At 38.7% G+C, this 22831-nt stretch overlaps 3 protein-coding genes across 13 annotated transcripts in view; 2 read left to right on the top strand and 1 right to left on the bottom strand.

Moving 5' to 3' along the window:
- Nucleotides 1–9919, top strand: part of LOC148359183 (phosphatidylinositol-3-phosphate phosphatase MTMR7-like) — a 29304-nt gene extending 19385 nt beyond the window's left edge. For 5 of the 6 annotated variants that reach the window (XM_088344366.1, XM_088344370.1, XM_088344368.1 and 2 more), the window contains 5 exons: nucleotides 316–365; nucleotides 443–643; nucleotides 720–854; nucleotides 4005–4131; nucleotides 4199–9919. In XM_088344366.1, coding sequence (XP_088200492.1) covers nucleotides 316–365; nucleotides 443–643; nucleotides 720–854; nucleotides 4005–4131; nucleotides 4199–4540 — 855 coding nt within the window. In that variant the 3' untranslated portion in view covers nucleotides 4541–9919. The remainder of the gene's footprint in view (nucleotides 1–315; nucleotides 366–442; nucleotides 644–719; nucleotides 855–4004; nucleotides 4132–4198) is intronic. The other variant, XM_088344367.1, reaches the window with a different exon arrangement.
- A 2348-nt stretch (nucleotides 9920–12267) lies between these two features.
- Nucleotides 12268–20338, top strand: cnot7 (CCR4-NOT transcription complex, subunit 7). Of its 2 annotated transcripts, none has more exons than XM_088344365.1 (7): nucleotides 12268–12339; nucleotides 12888–13011; nucleotides 14616–14809; nucleotides 14918–15079; nucleotides 16512–16656; nucleotides 16750–16860; nucleotides 18612–20338. In XM_088344365.1, the coding sequence occupies exons 2-7, from the start codon at nucleotides 12895–12897 to the stop codon at nucleotides 18744–18746; spliced, it is 864 nt and encodes a 287-aa protein (XP_088200491.1). In that variant the 5' UTR covers nucleotides 12268–12339; nucleotides 12888–12894; the 3' UTR covers nucleotides 18747–20338. The 2 variants fall into 2 exon arrangements, with proteins under 2 accessions (XP_088200491.1, XP_088200490.1); XM_088344364.1 differs by having other exon boundaries at nucleotides 12291–12477.
- zdhhc2 (zDHHC palmitoyltransferase 2) overlaps nucleotides 20218–22831 on the bottom strand; it is a 30618-nt gene continuing 28004 nt past the window's right edge. For all 5 annotated transcript variants that reach the window (XM_088344359.1, XM_088344360.1, XM_088344363.1 and 2 more), the window contains one exon: nucleotides 20218–22010. The gene's annotated coding sequence lies outside the window, so the exon portion shown is untranslated. The remainder of the gene's footprint in view (nucleotides 22011–22831) is intronic.

Raw genomic sequence — 22831 nt, 5'->3', positions numbered from 1 at the left:
CTCACGAGCCATAGATTGCCGACCCTTGCTCTAGGTGATTCTTGTGCTATGTCGAATAAATACAAAATTTCTCGACTTATGAGTATTTAAACATATGCACGTTTAATTTTTAGTTTGTGTATTTTTTACTTAATTCAATCAATATTGTTTTTTAGATTAATTATATTTTTTACCACACTGGTTGCTAGATAATACACAATGCCCCTTAAAGAAACATTGGACAAACTGCCAAGCAGCCATCAAATTTGTAGGGGCTCGAAAGTGTTTATTTTCAAATGTACTTAACACAACTTCGAGCTACTGTTTTGCACTTAGGTTCTCATCCAGAAAGACTGGGTTGCATTTGGCCACAAGTTTTCTCACAGGTTTGATCGATGATCAGTTTCTTGGCATGATGCTTTTAATGTTGAGGTCCGTCCAACACACCTTCACTTCCTTTTAGATGCAAGCACCTAAGTGGGGACCCGAAAGAAGTGTCTCCTGTTATTGATCAGTTCTTGGAGTGTGTGTGGCAACTGATGGAGCAGTTTCCTTGTGCCTTTGAATTCAATGAGCGGTTTTTAATCACCATTCACAGTCACATATACTCTTGCCAGTATGGCAACTTTATTGGAACCAATCAGCGGGAAAGACTAGAACTCCGGTAAGCTTTATTCCTCCTGTATTTTACTCTTTGCACATTTGACCATTTTTACTACATTTTATTGTATGTGGAATAGGCTTTCTGAAAGGACTCACTCCCTGTGGCATTATTTGTGGTCAAACCGTGCCGACTACACCAACCTCTTGTACAGACCAGACCACATCCAGACACAGGGAGTTCTTCGGCCATCTACTGCTCCCTGTTGGTTCAAGTATGGCAGAACATTTTTAAACGTTGCCTAAACAAATCAGTCGTTATCCACAGACTGGCAGAAAACCTTTACAGTGCTGACATCTTTAACGAAAACATGAGTAATACCCGTCAAGCTCAGCCAATTGCTCCCCGTATTAATGATTGCAATTACCTGATATTATTTTATAAAAAACCTTACAAAAACAACGTGACGCCTATTTACTCACAGCAAGACAGACTAAGTAGATTAAAAACACAAATAATTTGTGTAACAAGCTTATTTTATTTACCAATTAAACAACACAAACAATTCTTTCAGCATCTTTCTTAGTTTTTTTTACCTACTTGTAGGACATTTAATGTTGCTCGTTATACGTAGCAGTGCAAGATTTTGCAGACTTCATCTTCATTAGCAATCTAGGATGATTTATCATCTACTATCAGTGAATGAGACGATCCGGATTACAGCCGAAATAGGCAAGACAAGATATGTTGTTTATTAAAAAAATCCCCGGACAAATATTGTTATACCGTGTACACAATTTGTAATGATCAGGTTAACTGGCCAATGGGCCCTAGGTGTGAATGAGCAAGTGAGTTGTCTGTCTCTGTTGGCCCTACAACTGGCTGGCAACCGGTTCAGGATGTCCCATGCCCACTGAAGTTACAGACAAAAGCTTCAATTTATCGGTGCCTTTCAACACTGCAATCTATTATTTAAAACAAAGATTTGAGGTAATCAAAACAAATTGACCATCCCCCCATTTATGTATCATGTAAAACATGTTTGTGTTATTTGTGCAAAACAAGGCAGGCAGGCACGCAGAATTAAATTGAGTCAAATAAGTTACAGTAGTTCATCAATCCGCTATTCTCCCACATTGGGTCATTTATGACCCAAAGTTTTAAAAATATTTAGGACGAGTGGTGTGTTTCAAGATTTTAAGGATAAAGTGTGCCTCAACTCCAAAAAGGTTGGCAAGCACTGCTCTTGCTTAGCGAGTGATTACAGTAATCCCTTGCTATATTGTGGTTTGCTTTTTGCAATTTTGCTATTTCATGGATTTTCATCGTGCATTGCGTTATGCATTCTGATTGCTAAACAGTTGCCCCGCCCTTATTTGCCTGTGTCTGCATGCATGCCAATGATGTTGTAGTCTGAGTTGTACACTAACACAAAACAACTTTACAAACCTACATTGTACCAGCTCAGTAGCCTAGATGGTAAGGCGCCCGCTTTGAGACTGGGAGGTCGGTGGTTCGCGCCCCGGCCGAGTCATTCCTAAGACTTAAAAAGTGGTCGGCGGCGCCCTCTGTTGGCTGCGGCTGCATCGGCTCGCTACAACGGGTCAGGTGCAATCGACATTTCGTTCTGTGTACATTGTTACACAGAATGACAATACAAGGAAATTATTGTTATTATTATTATTATTATTACAAATCCTTTTCAATTTCAAGTCTCTCTAAAAGCCACCATGTCAACAAAACGCTCTGGACTGAAAAAAGAACCAAAAGGCAGAGCAAGATGCTTTCTATCGCCAAGAAATTTTGAATTCTCTACCTGCTAAACTTGCTCTGGAGCTGCATGCAGCTCTTTAGCGCTCCATAATGGCTTGCTCGCGATTTTTCGACAACGTTTTATAATTGAAAAGTATGTGGTTTCTGTAGGACAAACAGGAGGCATTCTTAATATTTTACAACGACTATAGATGTATACAGTATCTGTTTCCTTCCTTATAAGGCGTTTATTTTTTAAGGCTCCAGACATTATATATATATATATATATATATATATATATATATATATATACATATACAGTGCATCCGGAAAGTATTCACAGCACTTCACTTTTTCCAAATTTTGTTATGTTACAGCCTCATTCCAAATTGTATTAATTTAATCTCTTATCTCAAAATTCTACACAAAATACTCCATTATGACAATGTGAAAACGTTTTTTTTACTTTTTTTGAATTTATTAAAAATAGAAATCACATTTACATAAGTATTCACAGCCTTTGCCATGAAGCTCAAAATTGAGCTCAGGTGCATCTTTTTTCCACTGATCATCCTTGAGATATTTCTACAGCTTAATTGGAGTCCACCTGCAGTAAATTCAGTTGATTGGACATGATTTGGAAAGGCACACACCTGTCTATATAAGGTCCCACAGTTGAGTGTGCATGTCAGAGCACAAACACCAAGCATGTAGTCAAAAGAACTGTCTGTAGACCTGCGGGACAGGATTGTCTTGACGCACAAATCTGGGGAAGGATACAGAAAAATTTCCGCTGCTTTGAAGGTCCCAATGAGCACAGTGGCCTCCGTTATTCGTAAATGGAAGACATTTGGAACCTTCAGGACTCATCCTAGTGCTGGCCGGCCTTCTAAACTGAGCGATCGGGGAAGAAGGGCCTTAGTCAGGGAGGTAACCAAGAACCCAATGGTCACTCTGTCAGAGCTCCAGCATTCCTCTGTGGAGAGAGGAGAGCCTTCCAGATGGACAACCATCTCTGCAGCAATCCACCAATCAGTCTTGTATGGTAGAGTGGCCAGAGTCCGGACTTGAATCCGATCGAACATCTCTGGAGAGATCTGAAAATGGCTGTGCACAAACGTCTCTCATCCAACCTGATTGAGCTTGAGACTTATTGCAAAGAAGAATGGGCAAAACTGCCTAAAAATAGGTGTGCTAAACTTGTGGGATCATATTCAAAAATACTTGAGCCTGTATTTGCTGCCAAAGGTGGATCAACAAAGTATTAAGCAAAGGCTGTGAATACTTATGTAAATTTGATTTCTTAGTTTTCTATTTTCAGTAAATTAAAAAAAAGTTAAAAAAAAAAAAAACGTTTTCACATTGTCATAATGGAGTATTTTGTGTAGAATTTTGAGATAAGAAATTAAATTAATACAATTTGGAATGGGGCTGTAACATAACAAAATGTGGAAAAAGTGAAGCGCTGTGAATACTTTCCGGATGCACTGTATATACATATATATACAGAGAGAGGGAGAGAGAGAGAGATGGTCCAACGTGGCTTTTATTTAATAAATAAATGTTTCTACTTAATGCGTTTTAACCATCGCGGTACCTTTTTTGAATGCAACCCTCGTTAAAAACGAGGCATTACTGTATTATTGTTGTTGGATTTGCTGTTCTGTGTAGATTCTGGAGAGGGTTATACAACCGTTTTGACCGTGGGATGCATCCTCGACAGTCTGTAGACGATTACCTGCGAGCCATACAAGAGGAAAACAATCAGTTAGAGGAACTGCTCGCCTCACATAAACGGGTGAAAAGTTTTAGCAATATCTTGATAGCTTCAATCAGTGTTAAATATTCCTTTTTATGATTATTAGAAAATTTCCAAACTGGAGGAAAAGCAAGTGTGGAAATCTAACTCTAAAGCAGCCACCTTTGATAAGAGCCCCACAGCCTGGGTTTTGGGTAAAGATCTGGGACTGGCAAACACCCCTCAAGACTACACATCAAGCTTCCTGACCAGCAGCCCCTGTCACCTCAAGATTCCACACAGCAGCGGCTTGACACTCTCACCTCAAGACCTAAACAAAACATTGGACTCTAGTATCCACTCCAACGGCAGCGGCCTGGAATCTGGTATAGCAGACCTCAGCTCCCGGTTGCCTTTTAGTGAAGGGAGTATCAAAGACTCTGACGATGCTGCTAACTCAGTTTCTTAAAGGCCTGGATGGCAGGGGTCGGGAACCTTTTTGACTCAAAGAGCTAGGAAAGTAAAATTTTTCGAATTTTTCCGGGGAGAGCTACGTCATATATACTACTGTTCAAAAGTCACCCAGACAATTTTAAACTTTCTATGAAAAGGTAACACTTATTTACCAAATGAGTTGTCCGATGTCTGTGTTCTTTTCCCCATATGATTTTTTTCCTTTTGTTGGCCAGTCTCTATATACGGCTTTTTTGTTGTCACTCTGCCCTGACGGCCAGCAACTTGGAGTCACCTCTTCACTGTAGATGTTGAACTGGTGTTTTGCTGGTACTATTTAACCAACCTGCTAGTTGAGGACCTGTAAGACATTGATTTCTCACACTCTCGTACAAACTAGACGGATGTACTTTTCATTTTGCCACCTTTTTTCTACTGTGGTTAGAGCCTGTTTGTGCTTTTCTCTGGAAGGAGTATTAAACAATGTTGAAGGAGATCTTGAGTTTCTTGGCGATTTCTCGCATGTAAAAGCTTTCCTTTATTAGAACAAGAACAGACTGTCTAGTTTCACACGAAAGTTCTTCATATGGCCCTTCTGAAAGTTTAATCACACCCACAAATGTTAACTCAAAGGAATGTAATTTCTATAGCGTTTCCAACCAGCTAAACTGTTCCAGCTCTGTCAACACCAATGCACAATATTTTTTGAAACATCATTATTACAACACTAGAGATGTGGTTGCTAGAAAGAGCCTCTAAGCGCCTACTTGGATATTGTATGAAAAGCGTTAAACATATAAGGGGTATATTTTTGATTACTTTTTTTTCGTCAGCTTTTCCTTAGAAAAAAGACATTTCAAAGAAACCCCTGAACTTTTGAACAGTAGTGTATTTTGAAACAAAATTCAACAAAAACACAAAACCTGCTCTCCAGACAAAAGCTTGTTAAGCGCATTTTATTTCACGATGTGACCTTTGAGTATATGATAAAAACTATGAAATAATTATTTCTGAGCCTGTGTCCAGTATCAACAAATATACCACTTTAAATTTTTCTCCATCCTATAATTTTGCTCCGTCCCAAAGGTGCGGTGTTCATCTGAGTGGGTCCGGAAAAAGTTTAAAGTTAAGTTTTTTCTCTATCAGGTATCTGTTAACAATGCCCAGCTAAGTTTAAAGAGCTATTTTCTATTGCGCCCACCTGCTTTTATCTTACTTTTATCAGACCTGTTCGAGGCAGAACACGTAAGGTTCGAGGAAAGGCTGCTCGGGGCAGTGCTGGAAAGTAACGTCATGCTCGTCGCAGCAGTTTTTTTTTTTAATTTGTCAGTGAAGCATGAAAATTGTGAAAGTAATTAAAAGCCTGCTTCTTGTAACGTCTCAACGGCAACCAAACCCCCTAAGAAATATGAGAAGAGAGTATTCGAGCACATGAGAAATTCACGTACAGTACTTGCACGTGCATCGTGAACTAGCTTATTAAGGCTGCAATCATGTCTTTAAGCAAAGAGATGGCGGCAGAGAGTAATTCTGTATAACTCTTTTAAAATCGTAGATGCTCATTTTGACTGTCATTTTTTTTTTTTTTTGAAAAAAATTTTTCAAAACAAGATGCAAGCAGACTTATTATCTAAAAATGTCACAATTTACTGTAAATGAGGATACGGGTGTATTTACCTACAGCTGATTGGGTGAGCAATTGTGGTGGGTAGTCAATCAAATTGCTCTCGGTACATGGCCAGTATTTTCGGGTGTTAATGTTTGTTCTGTGGGCTTTCATCATAAAGTGTCTCAGCAGTGAAAAGACATGAGCTTCCATACACAGTATTCAAGACGTGCAGCCAAAACAAAACAGAAACTGTTGGTGTAACACCATGACTGTAAATTGTAGTTGGAACTCTGCCCTATATAATCCGTACCGAACCATGCAAAGACTGTGTTGCTTTGGTTTCGCATATACCAAAGTTGGAATGCATCAGAGAAAATTAGCATGACCATATTTTATCTCCGAGCCGGATGTACTCATGAAAAGAGATAAATCTGGCGTGTGAGCCATATGTTCCCGACTCCTGCTGTAAGGGAAGGTAGTTGCTTCAAGTGTCCGTGCTGCCACTAAACAACCACTACCTATGTATGCACTAAAAATTAGCAAATTTCCATCCAAACAGTTGTTTAGCATGTGATGTGGTGTGATGGTGGCACCTATCTGCAACAAGCAAGGTCAACTTTGTTCACTTTGGTTGACAACATTTTACTTGAAGGGTTTAATTGCCTCTTGTCTGGAATGTTTGGGGTCATCTTATACTGTTGTGCAGACAGTTAAAATATTTCATTGTGTGCTCTCTGTGCCATTTTGATGGGCCATTTCCCACTCCAAAAACACAATAAGCCTTACATATTCCATTCAAACACATCAATTCCATGAAGCCAGATCACTTTTACAGAAAGGGCTTTACTCATTTTATGTATGGAGGATATAGAGCAGGATGAGCACCCAATGGAAAGCACACTGAATAAATCAATTGAGAAATGTATTTAGTTAGGTAATCCTAATATTAACCAAAAGACACATTTGAACAATAGTCCCTCCATTGAGATAAACAACTTGAAATTTGATCACAGAATGAATGTGTTCAATATAACTTTAAATTGGAGGTACAGGACCATGTTGTTCAGCTCTGTATTTATTACAGGGTTTGTACAGCTGTTTGAAATCCTTAAAAATGCTTGAATTGTATTGCTTTCAAGGATTGAAAATTGCTTACGTTTTGGGTGAAATGCTTGTAAATGCGGAAAGTTGTTGCCACATTTCCTAACAAGTCTTTGAAATTACATTGACACTGCTCTGGCTTGGCTTTGCTGTTGCATGTCTTATTCCTTTTGTGATGAACTGCAGCTAGCATTAGTTTGTACAGCATTTCCCTCTGTGTCATCTCCCTCTACGGGTTGCGCCCAAGAGGATCGATAGATTCATTCTACACCAAAATAGGGCACTCTGAAATGTGTATTAGTGCAATTATTGACATTTATAATGAACTATGCATAAATATAAAGTCGTGTTTCCCAGTGGTGAATTGGAAATAACTTCCTGAGACTGAAAATGTAAGCTACATATTACTGTAAATTTTACCCAACACCAATACTGCCGTCCCCCGCCCCCTTCCTGATTTCTGTGTTTTCTTGCATATTTACCACTCACAAAGGATTCAGATCATCGAACGAATTTTAATATGACACAGAAAACTCAAGGAATTACAAACTGCAGTTTTAAAAAATTAACTTATCTGGCCCTATGTGGAAAAGTAATTGGCCCCTAAACCTTATACTAAATTGGGCCACTTTTGGTAGCAATAACAGAAATAAAAGTTGCGATAATTGGTAATGAGTCTTTCACATCGCTGTAGAGTAATTTTGGCCCACTCGTCTTTGCAAAATCATTTCAAATCTGCCATGTTGGGGGGTTTCTAGCAGGAACTGCCCGTTAAAGGTCACACAACAGCATCTCAATAAGACTTAAATCCAGACTTTGAATTGGCCACTCCAGGAATTTCATTCAGTTTTTTGAGCCATTCAGAGATGGACTTGCAGGCATGTTTCACATCATTGTGTATGATCCAAAAGAGCTTGAGTGTGAGGACAAGAACTGATCGACGGGCGATCTAGTAAACACCAGAATACATTATTCTGTCAACCACAGAAAGTTGTCCTGGTCCTTAGGCTGCAGTGCAGCCTCAGACCATCACACTGCCACCACCATGCTTTACTGTTGGCATCATGTTCTTTTTGTCAAATGGAACGGGCTAAACACATTCAAAAAGTTTAATTTTTGACTCATTAGTCACCAGAATGTTTCTCCAAAAGTCTTGAGGAAAATTAAGACGTGTTTTGGCAAATATCAGACAACTCTTTGTGTTCTTTTGTGACAGCAGTGGTTTTTGCCTGGTAACTCTCCCATGAATGCCATTTTGACCAGTGTCTCTTTTTTATAGTGGAGTTATGAACACTGACCTCAACTGAGACCAGCAAAGCCTGCAGTTCCTTGGATGTTTTTTGAGGTTCTTTTGTATCTTCCTGCATGAGCCCCCGTCACACTCTTGGACTAATCTTAGTTGGTCGACCGATTCTGCGAACGATTGCCACTTTTCCCAATTACTTTTTCACATAGGGCCATATAGGCTTCAATGGTGCCTTAATAAATGGAATTAACATTTCAAAACTGCATTTTGTATTTCATTGGGTCGTCTCTGAGTGATATTAAAATTGGTATGATGATCCAAAACCGTTGTGATAAATGTAAAAAAAAAAAAACATTCAGGAAGGGGGCAATTACTTTTTCAAGGCACTGTATATGGGGAGAGGTTTTTCTCAAAACAATATATTTGCGATTTACTCAAGATCTAAAAATCACACGTCTTGATAAATGCACACGCAAGGTTAAAAATTGCATATATATATATATATATATATATATATATATCTTTGGCTGTGCAAATGACATGTTTTTTTTCTTATAATTGAATGGGAGAAAGTAGAATATTGGCTTTAAATTTTTTTATAGGGGTTTAGTTTAGTCATGAAAAAGGGGTACGACTCTGTTTTTTAGAAAAGCGACAGTGAGTGAAATAGTAAGCACCAGCCTCAGAGATATTAAACATATCTTATTTTTCAAGCTTAACGACGGTCGCATCCCCAACTTTGGTGCATTACCGCCCCAAAGGGATGAGCACCACCAGGCTTAACTAACCCAAGACACACCACAGCAAATGGTCACCCTACGACCCAAGTGGTTAAAGGATACATCACACTCGGATAAACCCATACACCACTAACATACTCCATTGACCCTGCCTCCTCTACCCTGCTCCTAAAAATTATATTAAAAAAATACTCGAACTTCTTAAACATTGTAAAATAATCCTTTGTTGGGACATGTTACTCATGTCCAACAATCCTTTTAGCTGTATTCCCTTTACTCCTTCTACAAGCCACTTCATCTTCTCCCTCTTCATTTCATACCTCCTTGGACTCTTACATGCTGCATTGATTTTTCATTCTTCACATAACCCAGTGTTATGTTTCCCTTGCATTAAACATATTTTGTAAATATGAGCTCTGCACAGTGACAGTGGATGAAGACGGTTGAGAGAACTTCCCATGTGATAGTGTCATATTTATGTCTGCAAGTCAGGTGTATTAATAAATCCTGCCATTGAACACTGCTGCGTTTAAATATACATATATTTGTATTCATACTTATTGTGTTTTGCACGGATGGAATTTATTATGAATAATGGAAAAGTATTTTGAGTCAAATTATCTTGTCTACAGATTTACTTGTGGGAATGGAAGCTCATTTTGGTTGTATTGTGCTGCCTTGTTCAATTCTGAAGTTGTGTTTATTGTCACTTGTTGAATAAAATAATGTATTGCTTTTCCCTGTGTTTTTCTTAAAAAGATATTATGATCATGAATGATTCGATGGCAACAACTTCAATAACCTGTTTTGTCCGCCGACTTGTTTAATTCAGGAAGAGCGTTAGCAAGCTTGATCAATTTCTGAAAATGATTCTGCAAGTCCGTACCATATTTAAATATATTTAATCTACCATTTAGGGCCACAACACACAATGCTGCATACAGTATTATCAGTGTGAATCAAAACTGATATAGTATATGGTGTGTTACTACCTTATTCCGCTACTCATTAAATGCAGATCACAATGTTCCCTGACATTTGATCAACACTGCATCATTTTCGTTGTGACATACAACTCTCGATCTGCCAGTAACAAATTCAGCAGGTGGGCAAGTTCACATTTACCTACAAAGTACAATTGAATACAGTTATCTTCAGGTCAAATCAGGTCAGCATGCATATACGCACATATTAGGTTGTGTGTCACCAGTACCGAATGACAGGCAGTGTGTGGCTTATACAAGAACAACAGACCAACGGAAAATAAATACTGCATATATAAGCACAGAAATTACTGTAAATGCGCGCAGAATTTTGGTAATTTTATTTGTAAAATTATTTTTGTAATACACTACGCCTGGAGAAAAAAAATGACAGTGCCGGGAAATGGAGAAGGGGATATTCGAGTTGTTTGAAGCCAGGACACAAAATTGATATGGTGTGTCTCAGCTAAGTGTTTGTTTGCAAGATCTCCAGATTATACAAGCCAAGGAATGTGAAGGGTTCACTGCTTCCGAAGGTTGGTGTACACCCATCCATCCGTCCAATATCTGCACCACTTATTCTCAGTAGGGTCGCGGGGGTGCTGGAGCCTATCCCAGCTATCTTCGGGCAGTGGGCAGGGGACACCCTGAACTGGTTGCCAGCCAATCGCAGGGCACATAGAGACAGACAACTCACTTGCTCATTGACACGTAGGGACATTTTGACCCGGTCAATTAGCCTGAAATGGATGTTTTGGGAATGGTTGGTCAACACGTTTTCCCCCATTTATTTATGAATGTGGCTATTTTAAAGCATTTTAGGTTGTCTGCTTCTTTCTGACTAAAGACGGTATTTGATAACTAGATGGCCACTTGCGGAGTGACGCGATTCTTTTTGTTGTCAGTAATCTAGGGGGTAACTGAGTTACTTTTTAAATTAAGTAACTAGTGTTAGGAATTAAATGTTAAAATATACCGTTTACCAAATTGTTCAAATTAGTTTTCTGACTCCATTAACCAAACACAACCTACATTCACCTAACAATGCGCGCTCGTTTCTTGATGTGAAAAGATGGACAAGAGACCGGCATTTCCACACGCGGGCAGATTTAATTTCTTAAATAATTTAGCTAAGTGAACTTCATCGAATATATGGCTGAATTAGTGTTGCTCGAGTCTCTGTCAAGCCTCCTCTCTCGATCTTCTGCTTCCTCCTCGGCCCACGTTTTTTCCGCAAGCTGGTGTGCCGGCTCCTTCTATGGGCGTGCCAATGAAAGCCCCCACGTGGAGTCCACCTCCTCGTCTCGATGTCTGGAGAAACTCAAAACAACACTGAGCGTTTATCAAAACAATGCCTGATGTCCTTCGTCAGAGTCCTGTTATCAAAATTCCCCAGCCAAAACATTCAAAATTTGGAACAGCGTGACCCGAAGCCCACTCAGTGAAAATCTTCAATGCACTAAAATAAATAAATAAATAAAATAAAACACAGCTGAAGTTTCATAATTATAAGTAAATAAATGAAAAAGTTATAAATGAAGAAATTATACAAGTACTACTATATATGGTCAAATCCTCCAATGCAAAGTTTGTATGTTCTCACTGTGCTTGCGTGGAAATCATCTGGGCACTCTGGTTTCCACCCACATTCCCAAAACTTGCATGTCAGATTAATATGCCGGTCCAATTTGTCCCTAGGTGTGAATGAGCGAGTGATTTGTCTGTGTACCATGCAGCCAGTTCAGGGTGTCCCCTACCCACTGCCCGAAGATAGCTGGGATGGGCTCCAGCACCCCCGTGACTCTACTGAGGATAAGGAGTGCAGATAATTGACTAAATATGGGCAGTGACATATTTCAATATTTCAAAATAACAAATGGAAACAAAAGTGTAAAATAAATAAATGTTTTCATTGAAGATATATAAATAAGTAAATGAAATTTGAAAAAATATATAAATATAAATATATTATGAGCAATGTTAACAGTATTATTATTGCGCATAAATAATTTTCATCTCTGGCCAACGAAAACCAGTACAGTATTCTCAAAAAATGCACGTGACCATCGTACGCACGCTGCGTAGCACTCTACGTGATGACGACACGCACTGGTTTGGCTATGATGGCATCTGCAGGTTAACATCAATCCAATGCCGAATTTTAGACCATTTAAAAAGTTACGGGGTAAACCCACGGCACAGTAACTAAGTTTAATTTAAGATTTTGAGGTATTACACGCTTAAAACACACACAGTCGCACGTTTTGGGGAAGGGTAAGTTCATGTAGCTTCACAGAGTCAGTGCGTATGAGAGATGAGTGTGAGCGTGTGTGGCTGAGTCTTGCTCCAAACTTGCCTTCTGACGTTAACACACGCTTATTTTTCTTTCATGTGACAGCTGTAAACATAAAAAACATGCACCAGAGTTAACTGTCTTGCAAAAGTTAGCAGCAGCTTAGTGTGAAACCTGCTAACCGCTAGTTATTAGCCCAGTGTTTTTGCAAGCTAGCAGCCAGCTCCGTACAGTACAGTCAGCTGCACTCCACAGTGTTGCTTCACTTTGAAATAAGATTAGCAATCTACTTAAAGTTTCCCTATTGACCGTCAACTGATGGACGAACGATAATTACTTTGTTAATATCTATGCATCTGTTAGCATTCTAAAAACTGGATGTATTTTTCAGTGGCACTATGCCCGCTGCTACTGTGGATCACAGCCAAAGAATATGTGAGGTATGGGCCGACAACTTGGAGGAGGAGTTAAAGAGAATAAGACATATCATTCGAAAATACAACTATATCGCCATGGTGAGTGATACTTTTAAGTGTTGTGAAAAGAACATGTGGCATCCTTTGTAGTACAGCTTCAATTGATGATTTTTTAATAAGTAAACTAGTCACCGACTATTAAATCGATAAGTCTTGGGGTTAGTAAAAAAGCGACCCTCTTGCGCTTCCTAGTGGTTCCCTGGTGCTTTTCAAAAATGCTCGATAATGGAAATGTATTGGGTTTCTTTTGGACAAACGAGACACAAGCGCTCCTAAGATTTTCCTAAATATATTAGTATGTTTTGCCTTCCTCATAAGCATTATACAAAGCTTTTAATTTTTTTTGCGGCTCCAAACTGATTAGTTTTCTGACTACGCCATTATGTGGATATAAAAATCTTTATCGTGCTTTGTCCATGCAATCAAACTGTGAGGTGTAAAATATTCTCGGAATATACAAAAAATATATTTGAAAAGTGTTTAGAGCGTAAGAGTGTATCATTAGTCTGTGTTACTTTGTGCTTTTCCAACAAGGGAAAAAGTGAAATAAGGAGGTAAAATCAATTGCTTCTTATTTTTTACATTTTTTTCCATAGTCGTTGCACCGATGCAGTTTCCTTTTTGCAGAGAATTCCACTTGCTTTTGAAGAACTGTCACATGGCACGGATGAAGCATAGATTTGTGATAGCAATTTTAACAAATGGAAGTGCATATATCTGTGATTTCCACTACTAAAGGGGAGTTTTAACTATGGGGGCGTTTTTTTGTCTGTTCGATTTCAAACCACACTCAAAGCTAGCAAATAATATTTTGAATCAGTCAAGAGGTACACTAGCTTTGCCGGACCTTAAACGTCACAGCTTACGTCATCAACACACATTTCGACTTGCGGTTTCATGAACCACTCATCTTGAATACTCGGCACATGCTTCAGGAATTAGAACCAAGGAGCTCATCACTAAAGGTTATTGTTTCCCAAATTTAAGATGAAGTTGATGTAATTGTATGGAAAATGACAATAAACACAAGAAACATGCTTAAAATGAAAAATACATCTTTTATTGAACATACTACAGATTTGTACAAAAAATAAACACAAACATGAAACCAACTGGGCACATTGTTTGGTCAGTAGAGACATGAATCATGCATTTAATCTAATACGATTGTCAGGCATAGTCTGGCATGATGCTCAAGCTCACTTATAGCGAAATACGCGCGTATAAAGTGTACAATGATATCAATGCCATCAAAACAATATTGGCTTTAACGTTTCTTAAATCTTACCGAGGCGAATCAGACTTGTTCAATTGTCCGATATGCTCTTAATGGTTCGGTTGTCATATAGCTACTGACATTTTACGCAAGTAGCCTTTTTATTGCCCGTATCTAGGCTAAAATGCTACTAAACTTAAGTTTTGGTACACATACTTGATGTAGAGACCCCCATTTCTGTATGTTTGTTACTGCTCAAGATGCTACTGCACATGAGTGACTCATGTAGAGATACCTCTCTCTTTTGGAATAACGTGTCTGGTGACAATAGTCGACAATTAATTGTCAACTATTTCTATTATCGTTTTTTTTTTTTCGACTAATGTTTGCAGCCCTACTTCGTAGTTAACAATTTTGCATTCTACAGGACACAGAATTCCCAGGTGTAGTAGCCAGACCGATAGGAGAATTCCGTAGCAACGCTGATTATCAGTACCAGTTGATGCGCTGCAATGTGGACTTGCTCAAGATCATTCAGCTTGGTCTCACTTTTACAAATGAGCAAGGAGAATATCCTCCAGGAACATCAACTTGGCAGTTCAATTTTAAGTTTAACCTCACGTAAGATGAGTTCCCTGTCTCTTTAATGTACTATATTCAATTATTAAATGGTTCCTGTGCTGAAATTAAAGTTAAATCACCGTTACATGTTCTGAATTTCCTATTCAGTGAGGATATGTACGCACAGGACTCTATTGAGCTCTTGACAACTGCTGGAATTCAATTCAAGAAGCTAGAGGATGACGGCATCGAGGCGCTGGACTTTGCCGAGCTGTTGATGACCTCAGGATTGGTACTGTGTGATGGAATCATTTGGCTGTCATTTCACAGGTAGGCAGTCATTAGTGTTGATCCCTTTCTCTCCTGTCTTGTCTGACAGAACCAGGGGCCTTAATATTATGTTCAATAGTATGTTGCATCTGCGCTGATGAATGTGAACATGACATCTATCCGGAGCTTTTTCTAGTTTACCATATACTCACAGGTTTGAAATAGTAAGATTAATATATCATTGGTAGTTAGAATGTAGATTTTTTTTCATTCAAAAGCCAAATTGCAAATGGAAAGATAGGAATACACAGAGCTGCCTAAAAGTCTCACATATCATTTAACACAAAATTTTCATCATTATATGTCATTATTTTGTTCTGTAATATTAGGAATGTCCTCAAGGTGGCCAATGCTTTAATTTCCCACTAACTCTTATCTGTACAAGCATACACCCAAATGGCGCCCTCAAAATCAAACTAGTAAGAGAGCGCTTCCCCCCCTTTTTTTTAACAGAAGTTAAAAGGTGGGAATTTGAGTTAATCCCCCTTCCAGGATGATCAGGCTGCAACGGGTGTTGCAATCCACAGACATTGTCAACATAAATATAGGTCATTCATAAGCTATTGAATATAAGTGAGTTTTAAGCTTTGCCGATCAAATTTCAGAAGGCAGAGCATTCCACTGCACGATAGTCATTTTGCTTTTGGAGTAGAGCTAAGATCTTATCCCTAGCCTGAAATCATTGCGTTTGGGTTCAGGCCTAGCTTCTCCCTTATACTGACTTTTTTCTGTTTTTTATTTTTATACATGCCATAAACACTAGGCAATGAAGTAACTGATTGTTTACGTTGTATCCCTGTGTGGTTTTTTTTTTGGTGTCTTTTGTCTAGGGAACTTGTGAAAAAGGTGTTGAATGAAATTAAAGGTAAAAATTTATACACATATATATATATATATATATATATATAAGCAAAGCATACTTATTAACATATGAAGCATTGGCTATGAAACAATTGTTACTATTAAGAAACGAGCATTGATAAGCATCCATCCATCCATTATCTGCACCGCTTGTCCTCAGTAGGGAGGCGGGGGTGCTGGAGCCCATCCCAGCCATCTCCGGGCAGTGGGGAGGGGACACCCTGAGCTGGTTGCCAGCCAGTCGCAGGGCACACAGAGACAGACAATTCGCTGGCTCATTCACACCTAGGGACAATTCTGACCGGCCAATTAACCTGACATGCAATTATTTTGGAATGTGGGAGGAAACCGGAGTACCCGGAGGAAACCCACGCAAGCACGGGAAGAACATGCAAACTTCACACAGGGGGTTCGAACCCACAAACTCAGAACTGTGCCGCACATGCGCTAACCACTGCGCTGCCGTGCTGCCCCATAGACAAGCAGACAACAACTATTGATATTTGGATAATTTTTTCCCTCAAAACAACGTAACTATTACTGTTCACCTCTCATAATGTGCGTATTACAGTGGCTACGACTTTGGATACTTGATCAAAGTTCTCTCCAATGCCAAACTGCCTGAGGAAGAGATTGATTTTTTTGAGCTTGTCCGCTTGTACTTCCCAGTCATCTATGATGTCAAGTACCTCATGAAGAGCTGCAAAATTCTCAAGGTGCACAACATGCTTCAACCCCTTCTTTAGTGTAACACTTGGTTTTAACCTGGGCTGTGGCTGATACAGGATTATCGCATTGTGTGTATTCAGGGTGGACTTCAGGAAGTAGCTGAGCAACTGGAGCTGGAGAGGATCGGCCCCCAACATCAAGCAGGCTCCGATTCTTTACTCACAGGCATGGCTTTCTTTAAGATGAGGGAGGTAGGTACTCTTATAAAAAGCTTGCTTTAAATCTGTTTATTTAACCGTGCAGTATGTTTGACGCCTTCGATTAGAAATACAAACCTAATTATAACTACATTCACTCATTCATTTCTATTGATACAACAGTGAAGGGGCCCCTGCCATCTCGGGCTGCATGATTTGGAGTCTCCAAATGGCCACTTTTGAAAATGCCTATGCATACCCTTAGAAAAAATTGCAAAATACTATTGTTTAGATTTTCAGATTGTGATTAAATTTGACCAGGGAAGACCTCATTCAGCTAAGATGCCCATGCTGCACTCATCTACAGGCATGTGATTGAAAAAATCAGGCATGAATAAAAGCTTACCATTTCTGTGTGTTCCAACTTGCATTGTTAAATGTTAGTAGCACTTGTAGGGATTATTTCAGTTGTGGACAAAACTTGAGATTGTTAACTTTCAGAAGAGACCAAAACCATTTAGATTTTCTAACTGGTTCAACAACAGCACTCATTTTACCGTGGGCACGTCTTGGATTGACATTTTCCGTGAATTTCACAGCATGATTAAAATGTTAAATCTAAGTAAACAGAGCTCTCTTCTGGGGAGCTTTGTCAGGGTTGCCGTCTATATATCCTTGGACAAAAAACGCACAGTTAGGCGATTACACAATCGCACTACGTCACGTTGCAATGTCGGTTACATTTCGGTTAATTGTGCTGCCCTACCACCATTCAACTTGCACATAATACAATGGGGGACTGATCCTGCAACTGTAGAAATAAATATATGAATAGGTAAATGTCTATAATTATATGGCGTCAAAGTAAACAAACACAAACAAAATTCTCCAAATACTTGAATATTTGACATAATTACGATTTACTCATTTTGTCATTTGTTTTGTCATGTATTCATTTATTATGGTATTAATGTGTTGTGTATTTTGTGTTATGATCAATCACAACAAAAAGTTTTTCAAATGAGTGGGCGGTGAAACTAGCAGATCTTTTCACCTGTTGGTTGATTGTTGTAGTATTCGATAAAGTGAAAAGCTCAGGCAACTGTACTTCGTGAATGCATATCGCAGCTGCTATTAACAAAAAGAATATTACATTTTTGTTAAGTTTTGTTTTTGTATGAATGTAATTTTTTTATAACACGATGCACTAGGACAGGGGTGGCCAACCCGGTCCTCAAGAGCCGCATGTCCTGCATGTTTTGGAGGTTTCTCAGGTGATGCAAATTTTAAGATTGTTTGCAAGCTGTGTGGGAGCTTGATAATGACCCAGGTGATTGGTATCACCTGTATTTGAACAGAGAAACTCCAAAAACATGCAGGACATGCGGCTCTTGAGGACCGGGTTTGCCACCCCTGCACTAGGACAATCTACAAAGTATCAAAACTGCAAAAAGTACATCGAGATAGAGCAAGGGATTTACAGTACAACTTTTTGAAATAGCAGCAATATGAGAAATTGGATAGGCCTACTTTACTTTTTTCCCTCGTGTATTGCAGAGGTATCGGGTCCGAGACTGAATCAGTTTGATGGTACAAATAAAATCTATAATGTTTTTCCTCCTGGCCTTGCCCTTTAGATATTATATTACATATTATATTTTAACCCAATGCAAATTAAAAAGTTTGCTCTCCTTTGGTTCGGATATTGAAATAATCTTGACAAATCTGAATTAGTTTTTAAAATCCCGTTCTTGTCACTTTTTTTTGTTTTGGATTGTCCCTCTGTCTCCATGTGTTTCCATCAGATGTTCTTCGAGGATCATATTGACAACGCAAAGTACTGCGGCCACCTTTATGGTCTGGGTTCTGGATCAGCCTACGTCCAGAACGGAACCTCGAACGCTTACGAAGAAGAAGCTAACAAGCAGCAGCAGTCTTGACACCGAACTCTGACGACCGGTTGACTGGAACGATTAATCCTGAGGAATCGCGTCATCCAGCCCAGCCGTTTGTCATAGGTTCTGCTTGTCTCAGACAACCGAAACGATTACTGATCGTAAAAAAGTAGCAGTTTGCCTCAAACGGATCAAAGCTGTTGCTGGTTTGAGTAGGAGAACAAAAAAAGGGGGGTTTATTTTTACTAAAATGTTGAGTAGAATCATTTTGCACTTTAAAGCTCTAACTTGATTTTATATGGGAAGTACGTGTTTGACGTTTTCTGTTCGTTGACGCTTTCTCCATGTTCACGTTGGGTCATTTTGCCACATTCAGCCTTAAAACCAATGGCATTGTTTTAATGTTATCATGTCTGTTATGAAAAATGATGCATGCTTCCTTGCTAACTTACCACACTGGACCTAATTGCCTCAAATTTAAAAAGTGAGCTAGTGCATGCTAGCGTTCTTGCAATTCTGTGCTTTCTTTGGCATTTTATTTTCACCCAACACCCCTAAGTCTATAATTCGCCATCATACATGCAGTCAAGTTTGGATTCCCATGCATGTAAACACTATTACTTGGCTAATCTTTGCAGTCATACTCGTCTCCAACTAGAAACGTAGAAAAAATACCAGATATAGTACATACACTAGTATAAGCTTTCCCAAGATTTGAGTACGTTTGTTTTATGGAACGTATGTTTTTCTGTGGTTTAGTTTTAATATTATAATAAGAAAAAGGAAAATACCTTAGCTCTCTGAAAAAAAAGATTACCATGCATCCAAATTGGGTTTGTCAGTGTTTCGGTGAGATTTTTTTTTCATGTTGGTGTTTCTTTCCCGCTCTAACATGCTGCATAGGGGAGACACAGGTTCTAAAAGATGCGTTGTTGACTACAAATCTAAGTGTCTTATGGTATGAACAGTGCAGATATAGTCTACACCCCCGGTTCGAATGCCAGTTTTCTAATATTTAAGAACAAAAGAGCAAGACATGTTATTAAACAAATTTCCATATCGCGACCTATACCCTGTTTAACTGGAGGAAACAATAAACTGATTATGTAGAAGACAACCTTTTCAAAATCGCCTTGTGTGTTTGCATTACCCAGTTACATTCAAACATATATAATAATGTTCACTTTTATCAAATTGGGTTGCACTAGTTACAGCTTATTTTTATGGTGGCAACGTTTTTATAACAAGAATCTGGAATTCGAACCGCGATGTGTAGACGTTCTAAAGACTAGTTAACTTGTAACATCAGTTCAGTGTGTGTCATGTTGATGACTGATGGTTTTGGTTCCTCGCTTTTGGTGTCCTTGACGCCATTAGGAAACGAGTATGCAACATACTGTTGAGGGTGGGTTTTAGAGGATTTTCTAAAATAAAGGCTCAAAGCTTTTTCTAATGGAGAAAGAAATGTGTTCTTGGCTGTCTTAATATTTGTACCTTGGTAAGTCACACAGGGGAAAAGTTGACAAGTACATTGTCTTTATTCCAGTGCTGCAAATATCACAAAAATATCACATTTCCTCTCTGCATTAAGAATACAAAAATAAAGGATGGGGTGGAAAGTACAGGACAAAAAATGTCTTACATTCTTCAAATTTTGTGTGATTTAATTAGCATACAAAAAGTAATCCGTTAACCCTATTTGAAATGTGAAAGCCTACAAAGCAAGTTTCACTTAAAGGTTGAATTTCTCAACCTTCAATGAATATCCAACTTCAATAGTTGGTAAAGTTTGTTCAGCTTGCTGTTTTGTGAATTTTAGCTTTACAAATGAAAAAATAAAAACCATGAAACATTTACTTTCATTCAGTATTCGTTAAAACTGCAGTATAGTTCTTTAACAGTTGGATTACTTTCTGTGAGCAAGCAATCTCTTTTTTTGCAAAAAAAAGCCAAAGTCCAGATGTTTTATTACACTGTTGTATAAGATGCATCACAACCAGTCCCCTCATAGTCAATAGATTAAAATTTATTGTCTGACTTGTTAAACTATTTGTTTCTGGAAGAATAAATGTATTCATAACATGAAAGGAACATCATATAAACCAGTGTTTCTCAACTGGTAGATTGCTGATTTCTGTAGGTCGCGAGCTTTTTCTTTTGCAAAAAATTGCTAAAAAAAAATCAAAATGACGGGGTCAGTTGCACTCCTTACCAATAGATGGCGATAATGCCATGCAAATGTGGGATGATACCTGCCATTTAACACCACACAGAAAGACCGGCGATAAAGATTGTTTACATATGACACTGTTTATCACTGTTAGTGGGGACCAAAACCTCTTGCAATATGGGAAAGTCCATTAAGTGCCACCTCCCATTTTTAACATGTGCTCTTCTGGGCCTTAATCGCAGCAACAGTTGACCAGAGATAAAGGAATGCGGCTGCATGGGTGACGTTCATTTTAAGCAGAATGCACAGGACAAAGCCGCCAAGCACGACACAAATTTGCTCTCTGTCCTTGATCTCAGCAATACTCAATTAGGGATTGCGGGTTACGGCCACAACTATGCATTTCATTTTAGAAGGGCCGGACTAGCATGCCTCCTGACGAATATGCGCTCCGAAGATCCCTGCTCTCAGCAATATACAATCAGAAATAATGGATTGCGGCCCTATGAGTGCAGTTCACTTCTTGGTGGACAGAACAACATATGAGCTGCCAGGCTCAACAAAAATGTTGTACTTTTTCATTTCATGTTTGTCCATGTTGAATCTATTACAAATTGGCCGCAGCTACTGAAGTATTTTGGATGCATTAAATGCACAGCAAATTGAGCATTAAAGGGAATATGATGACTTAAAGTAATTTTGATTTTGCTGATCATTTTGTTAAACCGAGCGGCACAGTTCTGAAATCCTGGGTTCAAAACCAGCTACCAGTGTGGGTTAGCTCTGGGCTCCCTGGTTTCTCCCACATTCAAAAAACATGTATGGCAGGTTATTGGTGAATCCAAAATTGTCCCTGGGTATGAGTGTGCATATGTATGGTTGTCTGTCTCTGTGTGCCCTGTGACTGGATATCCCAACCAAAGCACCCCCCAAAAAGTATAGCATTTTTAAGACTATTACTTATTGAAGGACAGGATAGTCTTAAATATGATACAAAAATCAAAATGAAAAAAAATGTGAACAACGCAGCATCGGAAATACTCCACTCCCTTGAAATGGTTCAGTCCATTTGATTTCAAGCACCACTCTCGTCCCCCTCACCGCTGCTCTTTCGCTTTAGTAGTGTTCTCTGTAGACTCCTGTGTAATACAGTGAAAATATTTTATACAGTGGTTATTTTGAAAAACTATTTTAGCACCAAATACCATGAGATTAGTATTGTCATGGATGTCAGTCATCTTAAAATAGTCTTTTATAGCATTATCAAATAAAATAATTCTATTCTATTCTTCTTCTATCAACAGATATCAGTACTTTTTTTAGCTGCATTGTATCGTGGTAATAGTGATCCTGCTAACCACAAAGTGTAATGTGATGTACACAAATGGGAAGTGACACTCCTGAACAGTGTTGAATGATCTTAAATCTCTTTAAAGACGCAGTGTGTAATATTTGACCACTAGATGGCACTGTATTGTCCATTGCGAACAAAAACCAGTGCCACAGAGCACAGCGTACCAGCAAGTTGCCAGAAAAGCGTGGCGGTGACCTTTAGGTAGGGTTTCCACTATAAAGAAGAAATACAAATTTCTTCACCTATGATTTTCATAAAAATTAACATTGGTATGATATGTAATGTGCCCTTCTAGCATTCAAATCAATGTTTTTTTAACTGAATGAGTTCTTTTGTAACACTTGGAGGTACTAAATATTACACACCGTCCCTTCAAGTGAAATGAAAAAAAAAAAAATCAAATCAAATTTATTTGTCTGCTCTGCTGTTGCTTCCATGTCTGTCCCTACTTACTTACACCAAAAGCACAGTGAGATCATCGGGATGCAATTCAGCAATTATCACATTCTTTTGTGAAACTTTGCAACCTTAGAGAGGGAATCGTATTAATAATTCTGACTTTCTAATTAATCTTCTTTGTCCAGACTTAAGCGAAGTAAAGCATTA

This window comes from Urocampus carinirostris, chromosome 9, assembly GCF_059441175.1.
Source record: "Urocampus carinirostris isolate Australia breed hairy pipefish chromosome 9, RoL_Ucar_1.0, whole genome shotgun sequence".
Lineage (NCBI taxonomy): Eukaryota > Metazoa > Chordata > Actinopteri > Syngnathiformes > Syngnathidae > Urocampus > Urocampus carinirostris.
Note: the sequence above shows the minus strand (reverse complement) of the source record. Positions and strands in the feature narration are given on the sequence as shown.